Source organism: Hypanus sabinus, chromosome 9 (genome assembly GCF_030144855.1).
Source record: "Hypanus sabinus isolate sHypSab1 chromosome 9, sHypSab1.hap1, whole genome shotgun sequence".
NCBI lineage: Eukaryota > Metazoa > Chordata > Chondrichthyes > Myliobatiformes > Dasyatidae > Hypanus > Hypanus sabinus.
Window position 1 is genome coordinate 67,917,190 of NC_082714.1, and position 15,700 is coordinate 67,932,889.

At 40.0% G+C, this 15,700-nt stretch overlaps 1 protein-coding gene across 3 annotated transcripts in view; it reads left to right on the plus strand.

Annotated features, from left to right (window-relative positions):
- The window catches only part of usp22 (ubiquitin specific peptidase 22), a 203,755-nt gene that overhangs the window by 81,683 nt on the left and 106,372 nt on the right, over nucleotides 1-15,700 (plus strand). For all 3 annotated transcript variants that reach the window (XM_059979850.1, XM_059979853.1, XM_059979852.1), the window contains one exon: nucleotides 3,052-3,184. In XM_059979850.1, the coding sequence (XP_059835833.1) occupies nucleotides 3,052-3,184 (133 nt within the window). The remainder of the gene's footprint in view (nucleotides 1-3,051; nucleotides 3,185-15,700) is intronic.

Here is a 15,700-nt window from a genome sequence, read left to right on the forward strand (position 1 = left end):
CGTACTTGAGTCTTTAGTGAGTCACAGATCCAAAACCTCGCAATTTAAGTGGGAGTGCTACCCACAGCTGGAGCTGAAGCTGTTATGTACTGCATCTTGATTTGTACACAGTAGCCTATAGATGACATTTATTTCATTAATTTCAGATTTCAATAGTTTCAGATTATAACCCTTATTTCTCAGTCAGTATCTGTAAATCTGCAATTACAATGCCAGTTTTTGGTACATGATCTTTAAAGGTGCATTTTGGTCCGAATAATCATTCCTTCTAGTTTAATTGTTTTTCTTGGAATTCATTTTTATTCCCCTACTGTTGGCATCACCTTGCATTTTGTGCTATAAATTTGTAATTGGAACAGGAAAAATTGTCATTGACCTGAAATGTTATGTTTCTCTCCATGAATTGTTAGAAATTGTACAGTACACATGTACAGTATCTGCTGATTTTAAATTGCTTCATAGCAGAAGTACTAGGAGAACAGCTTGACAAGGAGTATTTCTGCAAAGAGATACCTGGTAACATTTCAGAATGGGAAAAGTATCTTTCTTCACAGATGCTTCTTGAAAAGCAGATTTGCATAATTTATTTTTGGTTTTAGAAAATGACTTGTATATGTAGTTTTGATATCCGGTTTACTTTCAATCAAACAATTGATAATGATTTGCTTAAGGGTGAAATGTTGGCCAGAACATAGGGGAAAACCAAGTTAAACAAGGATTGGACAGGTTTAATGATACAAGCCTTCAAGGAAAAATGTATTATTGTATCGTAAAGTATTAGGCTTGAATCTGTAGCTATGCCCTTCAGATAGGAGTCTCTCTAAAGACTTTATTTGTCTCAATGAAAACAAAATGCTGGAAACATTCTACAGGTTGGACAGCTCCTGTGGAGGGAAAACAACACTGTAAGCTGATCAGAGCTCTTTAGTCATTGCAGTCAGTCATATGAAGGTGCTCCAATAATGTTGTAAAGTGCTTTAAAATCTGGATTTTTCATTTACACCTAACTAAAAATATTTAAATTGGGAATTTGCTATGCACAGATTGGCTGCTTCCTGCAGTGACTAGTCTTGTTTAGTTCAGACTGCCCGGAGGCCAGGAAAACATTGTAGAAATGCATCTCATTTTTCAAAAAATCTTGCATTACAGATTTCTGCAAAGTGATAATATTTATTTTGAGAAGTATGTATGCAGTATACAACCACGAGATTAGTCATCCCAGACTGCCACTGGTAGGTAGAAGGAGCAGATTTGATATGATGATCTTTGCTCATTTAGGCAGACAAAATGTAGATTATTTACTACACTGTACAAAGAATGTGGGTATGTGCAATAAAGATGAGCGTAGTCTGGATCCTGCAGGCTATCACAGCAGCATCTTTTTATTTGGGTAAAGATGCTTTAATGAGAGGTAATAGCTATCTAAAGAGAAAACGTCTTCAGATATGGCATGTTAAATTCTTCATGTTTACACCATTCTATTGGAGTGTGAGTGAAGGTTGCAGCCCAGGCAACAGCTGAAAACAACTTCATTTGCTTACCTTGTCTACTCCCAGATGTCTGGCATTTTAAGAATGTTCAAATCTGGTAATATAAGGATGTTCTGAGGTATATTTATACCTTCTATTTGCCTTGAACTAAAACATAAAAGAAAATAAAATTTAGCTTTTATTTTTTTCCAACCATTTCCCTGCAGTTATTTATATGTAGGCTGTGTTTCTCTGCCATGTTTTTGCAGACTCTGCTGGAGTGCTGGAGAAATGAGAGGTTTTAGGTTAGCAATCTGGTGGTTGCTAAGTACTAGGACTGCAGCTGCACTTAATATACTGTCAATAACTTGGAACCTCCAAGTGGACACAGCCTTGTCATAGGGTTGGAGGCTTGTGCACCTCAATCACCTGGAGAGCCAAGTTGGCTGGAGTCAGCTTTGTGCTTTGGCTCTTGCTAGGGTCACCCATGCCAAACAGGTCAAAGATCCTCCAGTTAAGGTTCACCAGCCCTCCAGAGTTGGGAGTTCAGCTCAGAGCTATCAACCCTGATTGGTCAAAAATGTTATGGAAACTGCAATGAAGAATGTGTGTAAAGGGCAGGTGAAGGACTTTAAAGTAGCCAAATTACATACAATAAGAGCAAAAGCAAGTTGAAGATTCAAGCAATTTAGTGGTGGAGAAATTTGATAGACAAGTTGGCAAATTAAATAAAACATAGGGAAATAGAAGAACGAGGCTAATACTGAAATTGATCTATTTTATAAACATGCAGAATACTGTATGAAGCTGAAAGATTTGCATGTTCTTCTGCATGTAACACAAGGCTGGTACACAGGGGATGGATGTAGCAAGGGAAAGTGCTAAAACATTGATCCGTATGGGGTGGATTGTCAAAATTGTCAGTTGGAGTTTAAGGTCGAAGTAATACTGCAACTTCCAAGGCACCAGGTGAGATCACATCTCAGGTACTGTGAACCATTTGACTCTGTCTTTACTGAGTCTTTTAGAGCCCACTTGCAGAGCTGTGCGGGCTGAGATGACTGGATTGAATGTTATGGGGTTGGGGAGAAAGAAAAATGAATTTGAATGCAAACTTGGCCAAGATCCTGTTGAATGATGAAGCAGACTGTAGGGGCTGAATGGTTGTCTTATGCTATTCAGTGTTATTCTGTTAATGTTACACTAGAAGCTTGGGTTTAAAAATTATCAATTTAATGGTAAGGGGAGCTGATGGAATATAATCTACAGTTTATGGAAGCTCTTTGGCAAAGGTACCATGTGAGACACTATGTTGGTTCTGCCGAGTGGTTAACGTGCACTTTGTTTTCCAGATTTAGCCATCTAAAATAAAGCATTAGTTGTATCTTAGAGCTTTTCCAACCTTAATAGTTTGAGGAGGAAAATAAAATCTTTGGATGCAGATTGCCATTTTACTTCACTACCGGTTTCAAATAAGTGACTCTGATACAAGTGAATGATTATAGATTTTTTGTGTGAAATAGTACCATGTATTTGTGAATTGTTTGAGTGCCATTTCTTCTAACGTGTTTTTTTTTAACAGGCAAAATCTTGCATTTGTCACATGTGTGGCGCTCACCTCAACCGGCTCCATTCCTGTCTATATTGTGTCTTCTTTGGCTGTTTCACCAAGAAACACATACACGAGCACGCGAAGTCTAAACGCCACAACTTAGGTGAGTTCATCATAAACAACTTTTTATTTCATTGCGGATCTTAGTAATGGTGGATTTAATTTCATTGCAGTGGGGCAATATATCTAGCTATTTTCTAGTTGCTATTAAGAGTTTTAAAATTTTCAATAGCTTTAAAATCTTTAACTATAAAATTAGTAATTTAATTATTAGAACGTTTTTTTTAAATCATAAATATTCAAGAATGTAAGGTCGGTAGCCTGACTTGGAAAGAACCAGAAGTTTTGTAAGGTCACCCAGGTCTTGTATATCTGTCTATTATAGTTATATTATAGTTATATTATAATATTATATTATAGTTATAGTTATATTATAGTTCAGGTAATAAACTAGATAATCTATTTATCTAATAAAACTTTATCTGCCATACATTTGCCAACTTACTTTTCCAACTGGTCTAAATCTTTGAAACCTCTTTGCATCAACTCATAGATAACACTCTTAATCAATTACTTGTATATTACCCCATCTCTTTTACTTTAATATTGTATAGCAAACTGTTTTGTGGGGTGTCATCATAAATCTTCTGGAAGTCCAAAAACTGCATGTCATTTAGTTGCCCACATCTGTTTTACTAGTAGCTTCAAAAATACAACTCCAGTGTATTTCAGTATGATTTCCCTTTCAGAAATTAATGCATTCACCTTTTCTAGGGATTCTTTTTATTCTCTGGAGTGTAAACCATCAAGACTTCAGGATTTGTCAGTCATTTGCCCCATTAATTTTTTGTGTTTCTATTTACTTACTAATACTAATTGCCTTCCTTTTGTACTGCAGGAAAAATAGGCACTTGTCCATGCCAACCATGGTGCCTTCCTGTCCAAAAGTCATTATATGCACCTGTTCCACTTTCTCTGGCAACTTGTTCTGTATACCCACCACTTCAAAAATAGTTCTTATTGCTCTTGTGATCTATTTACATCTGTTCCCTTCAAGCTTGCTCTTTGGATGCTGCCCCTCCACCACACCCCCCACAATGTTTTTGTCCTCTGGTGAATTGTAAGCACTTTCCAATTCTTAGGCTTGCTACTTTTCCTAGCATTTTTTAAAAAATGTGTCTTTGATCTAATACTATTTCTAATAAAATGCCAAGTTTAAGTACTTTTTCCTAATTGTTTTGTGCAAGGCAGGAATGAATAATTGTTATAATAAATGTTCTTTACATAAACTGCACATCAATCCATTCAGTTCACATCTTTTGTAGCCAATTCATGCCTTGTATCTTAGTAACTAGCTTTGCTCAGATCCTGTACCCCAATTTCTGCGTTTCTTGCTTCAGATCATCTCAATTTAAAAAAAAATTCAATCATGTAAATATTTACCGAAAGGGCCATGCACAAAACGAATACTAGTTCTTCCTTTCCATTGCATGATGCCCAGACTAGGCTGTTGACAATTAACAATCTAGTGTTCACCTGGCAAGTTCAAATTCTCTCATCCACAGTATCTCGGCAGCCTGCTTTCCCATTTTTATTTTCTATCCCTCACATGAAGGCCTGGCCTTTCACTAATATTTATGATTTTTCTTTACCCGTCGCTCTCACCCAATTAATTATTAGTTGGCTTAAATGTATGGTCACTTGCCTATCCTTTTGTAATAATACTGACCAAAAAGAATGGACGTATTTTATGCTCTTAAGTTTTTTAATACAAGTTGGGTATGTTTTCTGAGGTGGAAAAGAAATAGATTGTAGCTCTATTGAATTTGGAATCCCTGATTTATTGGGTCTTCATTGAGAGAATATGCATGACTTGCTGCAGGACAGTTGAAAAAGAAATTGCAATTTCTTTCAGCTTGAAATGCTGTTTCATATAGAAACATTAAGCACTTGGTTTCCCTAAATGTAACCCATCAAATATTTGTAGATTTGCGAATTTAAGTATCACAAGTTCATCAAAGGGCCTGTGTAGGAACAATGCTGTTAAAGTATATTTCTAAATTGTAATGCTAAATATCATTAGTAAGTATAGGAATGCAAAATGTTAAAATTTGTTTCTTGAAAAGCTAAATGTGCAATCTGTTCATCTTCTGTAAAGACAGCTGAACTGGGAAGAACATGGCAGAATGGACTTGTACAACTAATATTAAATGCATCTTTGTTTCACACTAAATTTGAAGATTCAGATATGCTTCACCATCATTTTTAGTCTATGTATTAGGATCACAACGGCTTTCATGCTTGTAGAACTCCACTTGAGTGTCCACATAAGAGATTTCATGCGCAGAATTAAAAGCTGAGTGGGGAAGGATCAAGTACTGATATGGACAGAGAACTAGTTGGTTGATGGAAGCAATTAGTATAAATGGGAATTGTAATGGCTTTAATAATGGGACTGAATAACTGCCACTATCCAAGTGGCAGGCAGTAACTAGTAAGGTACCAGAGGAATGAGTACTGGGACCCAAATTATTCACTATGTACATTAACAATTTGAACGAAGGAAATAAATTTAATATCTACATGGTTGCAATTAACACAAAGCTGGGCCAGAGGTTGAGTTGTCAGGAGATTGCAGAGAAGCTACAGATTGATTTGGACAGGTTGTGGGAGTGGGTAACATTAATCGGAGATACAGTTAAGTGGATAAACAGAGGCGATCCATTTTGGTGGTAATCAAGGGAAGGTCCATTATTAGATTATGTCCTGTACCATATGACAAGGGCAGTGATGGCCTTTCCACACACAGTGGCATGCAAATGTTTGGGCACGCCAGTCAAAATTTCTGTCACTGTAAATAGTTGAGTAGAAGCTGAACTGATCTCTAAAAGTCATAAAGTTAAAGATGAAACATTCTCTTCAACATTTTAAGCAAAATTAGTGTATTATTTTTGTTTTCTACAATTTTAGAGTGGGGGGAAAAAAGGAAAGGAGCACCATGCAGAAGTTTAAGCACCCCAAGAGATTTGAGGCTTCAGATAAATTTTACCAAGGTCTCAGACCTTAATTAGCTTGTTAGGGCTATGGCTTGTTCACAGTCATCGTTAAGAAAGGCCAGGTGATGCAAATTTCAAAGCTTTATAAATGCCCTGACTCCTCAAACCTTGTCCCAACAATCAGCAGCCATGGGCTCCTCTGAGCAGCTGCCTGGCACTCTGAAAATTAAAATAAATGATGCCCACAAAGCAGGAGAAGGCTAGAAGATAGCAAAGCGTTTTCAGGTAGCTGTTTCTTCAGTTCATAGTGTAATTAAGAAATGGCAGTTAACAGGAACCGTGGAGGTCAAGTTGAGGTCTGGAAGACCAAGAAAACTTTCTGAGAGAACTGCTCGTAGGATTGCTAGAAAGGCAAATCAAAACTCCTGTTTGACTGCAAAAGACCCTCAGGAAGATTTAGCAGACTCTGGAGTGGTGGTGCACTGTTCTACAGTGCAGTGACACCTGCACAAATATGACCTTCATGGAAAAGTCATCAGAAGAAAACCTTTCCTGCATCCTCACCACAAAATTCAATGTCAGAAGTTTGCAAAGGGTCATCTAAAGAAGCCTGATGTATTTTGGAAACAAGTCCTGTAGACTGAAGTTAAAATAGAACTTTCTGGCCGCAGTGAGTAAAGGTATGTTTGGAGAAAAAAGGGTGCAGAATTTCATGAAAAGAACACCTCTCCAACTGTTAAGCAGGGGGGTGGATCGATCATGCTTTGGGCTTGTGTTGCAGCCAGTGGCTCGGGGAACATTTCACTGGTAGAGGGAAGAATGAATTCAATTAAATACCAGCAAATTCTGGAAGCAAACATCACACCATATGTTTTTAAAAGCAGCTGAAGATGAAAAGCGGATGACTTCTGCAACAGGATAATGATCCTAAACACACCTCAAAATGCACAATGGACTACCTCAAGTGGTGCAAGCTGAAGGTTTTGCTATAGCCCTCACAGTCCCTTGACCACATCATCGAAAATCTGTGGATAGTCCTGATGCACCTTCAATAACTCTCTGAGACGTGAGGCGAGATATCGGCTTTTATTGACTGGAAGAAAGAACAAACAGCAATTGACCACCATGCTACATCCTGGAGACTGAGAGGCAGGGCTCAGGCCCCAATCGCCTTTATACCGGGGTCTGTGGAGGAGCCACAGGAACAGTCAGTGGGGGGGGGGGGGGGGGGGGGGGGCGTGTCCAGACAGGTATATGTAGTTCACCACAAGACCTCAAAAGAGCAGTGCATGCAAGACAGCCCAAGAATCTCACAGAACTGGAAGCCTTTTGCAAGAAATGATGGGCGAAAATCCCCTAAACAAGAATTGAAAGACTCTTAGCTGGCTACAGAAAGCATTTACAAGCTCTGATACTTTCCAAAGGGGGTGTTACTAAGTACTGACCATACAGGGTGCCAAACTTTTGCTTTGGGCCCTTTTCCTTTTTTGTTATTTTGAAACTGTGGAAGATGAAAATAAAAAGTAATCTTGATTAAAATATTAAAAGAAATGTGTCATCTTTAACTTTATGCCTTTTGGAAATCAGGTTATCTTTTATTTAGCTATTCACAGTAACAGGAATTTTGACCAGGGGTGCCCAAACTTCTGCATGCCACTGTACATCTTTCCTCAGAAGTGGTTTGCTATTGCCTTCTGGGCAGTGTCTTTACAAGACAGGTTACCCAGCCATTATCAATACTCTTCAGAGATTACCTGCTTGTTGTCAGTGGTTGCACAACCAGGACGTGACATGTACCAGTTGTTCATATGGCCATTCACCACCTGCTCTCATAGGTTCATGTGGCGTTGATAAAGTGGGGGTGGGAGGTTAAGCAAGTGCTAAACCTTTCCCCCAGGGTGACCCGCAGGCAATCCACGCATTTATTAGATTACTGGTGATAAATGGGGAAAGAAAGTGAAAAGAAATGCTCTTGTTCACCATTTGCTGAGAGTAAGTACAGTCGGCCCTCCTTATCAACAGAGGATTGGTTCCGGGAACTCCCAGCGGATACCAAAAAACATGGATGCTCAAGTCAGTGGACTTTAGGACCTGGCGGAGCACTGGAGCTTATTTAACCTGTCTCAGTGTGGTGGACTTTAGGACCCAGCGGAGCCCAGGACCCACCACCCGCAGTGTTTCTGTTCCGGAAAACGATCATGATTGAAAATAAAGTGGAAATAATAAAGCGATCGGAAAGAGGTGAAACGCCATCGGTCATTGGAAAAGCGTTAAGGTACAGTCGGGATAAAGTGAGAATAATGGAGCATGTGAAGGTGCTGCCCCAAAGAAAGCTACAATTATTACTAAACAACACAGTGGTTTAATTATTGAAATACATGCATTTCTTAAGTGTTCTATATGCATAGAAAGGTAGAATATATGCTAAGACAAACGTTTGACTAACTGACGGTAAATAATACCGGATGTACCTGTTCCGACTTAGAGAACTTCTGGTTTTTTTTGTTTGATTCCTGATTTGTGGTAACCTATGCACATCCTCCTGTATACTTTAAATCATCTCTAGATTACTTATAATACCTAATACAATGTAACTGCTAAGTAAATAGTTGTTATACTATATTGTTTAGGGAATGATGACAAGAAAAAAATCTGTACATGCTCAAACAACAAGTGCTGAAGAGAAACTTCCGGGTCTTCCCGATCCACAGTCAGTTGAATCTGCGCATGCGGAACCAGCGGATAAGGAGGGCTAGCTGTATACAGGTATAGCAGATAATTAAAAAGATGTATGCAGGTCTTCATAGAAGATTTGAGTATAGGAGCAGGTTTGTCTTATTGCAGATGTACACACCCTTGGAGGCACCGCACCTTGAACAATGTGTACAACTTTGTTCATTGGAAATATGTTCTTGCTGTGAGCATTCATTGAAGACTTGCCAGACTGATTGCTGGGATGGCAGGAATCTACAGAATCCTAACAGGATCGGACAGATAAGAAAGATGTTCCTGATGACAATAGGATCAGATCTAAGGGTAAGAGGCTAGCCACACAGGACTGAGACTTGGAGAAATGTTTTTTCCCCCAGATGGTGATGCTGTTGAATTTTCTACTGTAGAAAGCAATTGTTATTAGATGTGTCCTACCAATAAGGTTGAAGGACTTTCTGCTTATAGGTATGTGTACCAAAAAAAATGTGATTTTTATTACAGTCCAATTTTAACCCATATGCTACAAGTGTTTAGAGCAGCAGAAAAATTCCTAAAGTTAAATGTGTGTGGTGCAAATCTCCTCCACTATGGAACAATAATCATCTTCTGTCTTTTTGGGGGGGGGGGGAAGAAACCATTCACCAATCCTCTGTTGATAAGGAGGGCCGACTGTACTTACTCTCAGCAAATGGTGAACAAGAGCATTTCTTTTCACTTTCTTTCCCCATTTATCACCAGTAATCTAATAAATGCGTGATAGCCTGCGGGTCACCCTGGGGGAAAGGTTTAGCATTTGCTTAGCCTCCCACCCCCCCCTTTATCAACGCCATGTGAACCTATGAGAGCAGGTGGTGTATGTCACGTCCTGGTTATGCAACCACTGACAACAAGCAGGCAATCTCTGAAGAGTATTGATAATGGCTGGGTAACCTGTCTTGTAAAGACACTGCCCAGAAGGCAATAGCAAACCACTTCTGAGGAAAGATGTACAGTGGCATGCAGAAGCTTGGGCACCCCTGGTCAAAATTCCTGTTACTGTGAATAGCTAAGTAAAAGATGACCTGATTTCCAAAAGGCATAAAGTTAAAGATGACACATTTCTTTTAATATTTTAATCAAGATTACTTTTTATTTTCATCTTCCACAGTTTCAAAATAACAAAAAAGGAAAAGGGCCCAAAGCAAAAGTTTGGCACCCTGTATGGTCAGTACTTAGTAACACTCCCTTTGGCAAGTATCAGAGCTTGTAAATGCTGAAGTGTATGTAATGTTAAGAGGCATAAGGTAAATGGTCAGCGTTGCTCACCAGACGGAGAATGCCAGATAGTAATGGGTTACAAAGCGCTGGAGAACTCTGTGGTCACGCAGTATATATGAAACAAAGTGGATAGTTGACATTTTGGGTCAGAATCTGTACCTGCTGAATAATTCTGTATTCCAGTATCTGCATTCTCTTGTCTCCAAATATTAAAGGGTTTACATTTAATATGAGGGGGAAAGGCAAGTGTTTTCAGAGTGGTGGATGGCTGGAACAAGTTGCTAGGGGAGGTGATGGAAGCAGATATGAGAAGAAAGTCAGACATGTGAATAAGCAGGGAATAGAGAAATGCAGACTAAGTTTTGGCAGATGGGATTTGTTAAATTGGCACAATGATTTGGCACCGATCTGGTGGGCCAGAGGTTCTGTTCCTTTTATGTTCTGTACAGGATTTTGATGTGAGAATTTGTTTATTGCCAGTCTCATTATATTCAACCTTGTCTGTCTTTATTGCTGTTGTGGCCCTCCTTTAGAATTCTAAAATATTTCCAAGCCTTTTGCTGTTTCAAGCAACTGTATAAGCCTCCTATTAATTTAATTTCTGACCATTAAGTTTTCTTTTTAGCTTTTGTGCCTTAACAGTGTGCATGTATATGAATTCTGCAATATTTATTTAAATGCTAGCCATTGCCATCCAATCTTGTACCTTTGACCAAATCTACCAAAGCAAACTCTTGTACCTTCAAACCCTTTTTGAAGTTTTTTTAAAAAAAAGTTCTATAGTTACAAATCCTTCTACACCATTTCTATGTTGTTAGCCCTACATGTGACATGCTGCCTCATCATTTGTAGAGTTTAGCAATGCACTGATAGTGAAAGTAATTGTGCAATTTGCAAATTTCAGTGTTGGCGTGAAATGCAGGTGGCAAGTTAACTACAGTCCTGACTGGGAGACCAGACTGTCTCTTGGAGTGTAATATTAAACACTTAACAGTAAAATTCCCACATGACATAAAGACCAAGGAATAGAAAATGTGAGGGATCATTGGTAATTGAAATGCTGTCACTGGGAGGGAAGTTTTGAATATTTCATGTGGAAGTGTATTAATCAGTGTTTTTGACAGCTGCAAATTTTGAACACATTTTCTTTTGAAGTTGGGTAGTAGTTTCTACAACCTTTATGTTGCTGCAATGCAAATAAGAGCAATCCAGGTTCCCTGTGTTTTGCCTACAGAAGAGAGGTGAGCTAGAGGTGGAACTCTCCATATTATGGGCCTTTTATGGTTACAAAAAGCTTGTTCTTTAACAGGCAAGAATGAGGAATAGAATTGAAAGTGTGCCATTTGTCCCTTTGTACCTGCTACACTTCTGTAAGTTTGACTGATCATTTACCTCAGCACCATATTTTGCACAACTCAATATCCCTTAATTGTCTTTGTATCAAAAATCTTTCCATTGCTTGTGAATGTACTTGATGACTGAGTTTCTGCAGCCACCTTGGGTAGAGAATTCCAAAGCTGCCTTGGCTTAGAAATGAGTCCTGTTTTTGATGTGCCTATGTTCTGCTTGTTGTCATCTTTTGTAATGAATGTATCAGACTTTGAATTCTTGTGAGAAGCTTGCTGATTTGTTTTGGAATGTCTGAATTCTGCCACCATGTCTTGTGGTCTAATTTTGTAATCACCAAGTGAACAAGTATAAACTGTAGGAAACTGATAATTTTTACAGCAAGTTCCAGCAAACTACAGTGTGATGCAGACCAGGTTCACTGTGGTGATGGATCAGTGGAAGGTAGTTCCAGAATACAAGGGGAGTTTCTCTGTCCCATACCTTTTGGCATTTTTGTATTTGCAGGCAGTTAATAGGTGGGGCGTAAGACACCCCCAACATTACAACCGTGTTGGAGTGGGGATTGTAGGCTTAGTTCATGTGATTAAGCTTTAATTGTGCAATATGAATAGAATTTGTTATTAATACTGTTGATCATTCATCTTATTGGTGCTTGTACCACTAGTATGGAAAAGCTGAGTTACTTAATTAGTTATTGCAAATTCATAATGAGTCATGTTGATATCTGAAATAGAAGGTGTTAAGTAAAGATGTTGGCAGGTGTTTTACTTTTCATTGATGCGTTGTTGCTGTGGTGGATATTTTATTGTCTATCCCTACTTGCCCTTGGAAAGAGCAATGAGTCATTGCCTAATATATTCCAAGGATGATGTTGGGTGGAGAATTAATTTATATTTTATATTAATATTTATATTTTACATCTTGGGTCTAAAATCTAATATTAGTAGAAAACATTTAAATGTTCTTGTGTGTAATGTTCAGTGGTGAAGTGTTTTGAGAGGCTGGTGTTCAAGCAATCCAGCTCCTGTCTGAGTGGTGACTTGGATCTGCTCCAATTTGCCTAATGAAGCAACAGGGCTACAGCAGATTCTATCACATTGGCCCTTCACACAGCGTTGGAACATCTGGACAGCAAAGATGCAGACAGCAGGATGCTTTTTATGGATTATAGCTTGGCATTGAACACCACCATCCCCTTATTACTAATCAGTAAACTCCCAAGACTTGGGCCTCGATATCCCCTTGTGCAATTGGATCCTGGATTTCCTCACTTGTGGACCCCAATCGGTCCAGATGGGCAAAAATATCTCCACAATCTCCATCAGCACAGGAGCACTGCAGGAGTGTGTGATTAGCCCCCTGCTCTACTCACTTTGCACCCATGACTGTGGCTAAGTACAGCTTCAACACCATACACAAGTTTGCTGATGGCACCACTGGTGTGGGCTGTATCAAAGGTGGTGATGAATAAGCATACAGGAGAGAGATTGAAAACTTGGCTGTGTGGTGTAATAATAATAACCTGTCGTTCAATGTCAGTAAGACCAAGGAACTTGTATACTTCAGGAGAGGGAAACTAGAGATCCATGAGCCAGTAGTCATCAGAGGATAGGAGGTGGAGAGGGCCAGTAACTTTTTTAAAACCCTGGTGTCACCATCTCAGAGTACCTGTCCTAGACCCATCATATGATTGCAAAGAAAGAACAACAGTGCCTCTACTTCCTCAGTAGTCGGTGGAGATTCAGCATGTCATCAAAAGCCTTGGCAAGCTTCAGTAGATGTATGGTGGAAAGTGTGCTGACTGGATGCATTATGGCCTGGTACAGCAACACCAACAACTTTTGAGCAGAAAATCCTACAAAAGTGGATTTGGCCCATGCATCACAAGTGAAATCCTCCCATCCATTGAGCACATCTACATGAAGTGTTGCTGTAGGAAAGCAGTATCCATCATCAAAGATCTTCACCACCCAGGCCGTGCTCTTTTCTGGTCACTGCCATCAGGCTCTTGAACAAAAGGGGAGTACTTGGGGGTAAGGGGGTGCCTAGGAGCGACTCGAATATCTTTGGATATGATTAAATATTCCAGTTTTAACCTGATGCGGCGAAAAAAAACACAACTGCTTCCAAGGTCAGTACAGTCAACAAAGGTGTCTTAATGCATTTAAACTATCCTTGCTTAAAACCAAGGAAACAACACTGATTGTGATTGGAAGTATCCAAGTAGGATACCATGGAGGAAGTGTGGGTGCAGAGCGGGGTTACAAGTGCATTTAAGGAAACCGAGTTTTTAAACTCTCGGTACAGACTATCTTGCTGGCGAACATGCTATTTCTGGTGAATAACATTGATAAACTCAAGAGCTAGGGTGCTGAATCAGAGGGACATTAGGACTGCGTGTATCCTTTGTTTCACAGAATCCTAGTTAACCCTTTCCGTACCAGATGCAGCAATTCAGATCGACGGGTTTACTATACACTGTCAGGATAGATCTATAGAGTCTCTCAAAAGCAGGGGTGGAGGAGTATGCCTCATGATCAACTCTTGGTGCACAAGTGTATCAGTGCTGTCCCAGTTCTCCTCACCTGACCTGGAATATCTAGCAGTTAAGTGCCGTCCTTTTTACCTACCACAGGAGTTCTCTGGGGTTGTTTTGGTGGCAGTTTACATTCCAACTCAGTCCAATGTCAAACAGGCTGTGGATGATCTGAGTAATGGGATCAACATGCACGAAACAGCACACCCTAACGCCTTCACCATCGTTTTGGGAGATTTTAACCAAACCAGTTTGAAAAAAATCACTAGGCAACTACCATCAGCAGATCACTTGCAATACCAGAGAAAACAACACACTGGACCATTGCTACACCACCATCAAGAATGCCTACTGTGCTTTTCCATGCTCTCACTTTGGAAAGTCTGATCACCTGGCTGTACTTATAAGCAGCACCAGTAGTGAGGACTAAGAAGGTATGGACCAGGGAAGCACAAGACTGCTTTGAAATGGTGGATTCAGGGATTCATCTTCGAACTTGAATGAGTATGCTGAAGTTGTTATCAGAATTTAAAATCTGTGTGGATGAGTGTGTGCCTACAAAGACTTGCTGCACAGTCCCAAACCAAAAGGTGTGGATGAACCAGGAAGTACGTCGTCTGCAGAAGGCTAGATGTGGCATTCAAGTCTGGCAACCCCGACCTGTGCCAAAAAGCCAGGTATGATTTGCGGAGGTCTATTTCAAGGGCTAAGAGATCACTTTGAATGCAGTTGGAGGCAAGATCAGATGTACCGCAACTCTGGCAAGGTCTGCAATACATTACTTCCTACAAAGCGAAACCCAATAGCATGAATGGCAGTGATGAACACAACGCCTTCTATGCCCACATTGAAAGGGAAAGCACAACTACAGCTGTGAAGATCCCTGCTTCACCTGATGACCCTGTGATCTCTCTCTCTGAGGCCGATGTTAGGCTGTCTTTAAAGAGAGTGAAACCTCGCAAGGCAGAAGGTCCCAATGGAGTACCTGGTAAGGCTCTGAAAACCTGTTCCAACCAACTAGTGGAGCTTTCAAGGACATTTTCAACCTCTCACTGCTACGGGCGGAAGTTCCCCCTTGCTTCTAAAAGGCAACAATTATACCGGTGCCTAAGAAGAATAATGTGAGCTGCCTTAATGACTATTGCTCAGTAACACTCATATCGGCAGTGATGAAATGCTTTGAGGGGTTGGCCATGACTAGACTGAACTCCTGCCTCAACAAAGACCTAGACCCATTGCAATTTGCCTATCGCCACAATAGGTCAATGGCAGAGGCAGTCTCAGTGGCTCTCCACATAGCTTTAGATCACCTGAACAACACAAATACCTATGTTAGGATGCTGGTCATCGACTATAGCTCAGCATTTAATACCATCATTCCCACAATCCTGATTCAGAAGTTGCAGAACCTGGGCCTCTGTACCTCCCTCTGTAACTGGATCCCTTCTTAACTGGAAGACCACAATCTGTGTGGATTGGTGATGGCATATCCTCCTTGCTGACGATCAACACTGGTGCACCTCAGGTGTGTGCTTAGCACACTGCTTTACTCTCTATATACCCATGACTGTGTGGTTAGGCATAGTTCAAATACCCTCTAAATTTGCTGATGATACAGCTAATGTTGGTAGAATCTCAGATGATGACAAGAGGGCATACAGGAGTGAGATGCAGGCAGTCCCCGGGCTACAAACGAGTTCCGTTCCTGAGTCAGTCTTTAAGTTGGATTTGTACATAAGTTGGGACAAGTACATCCGGTATTATTTAG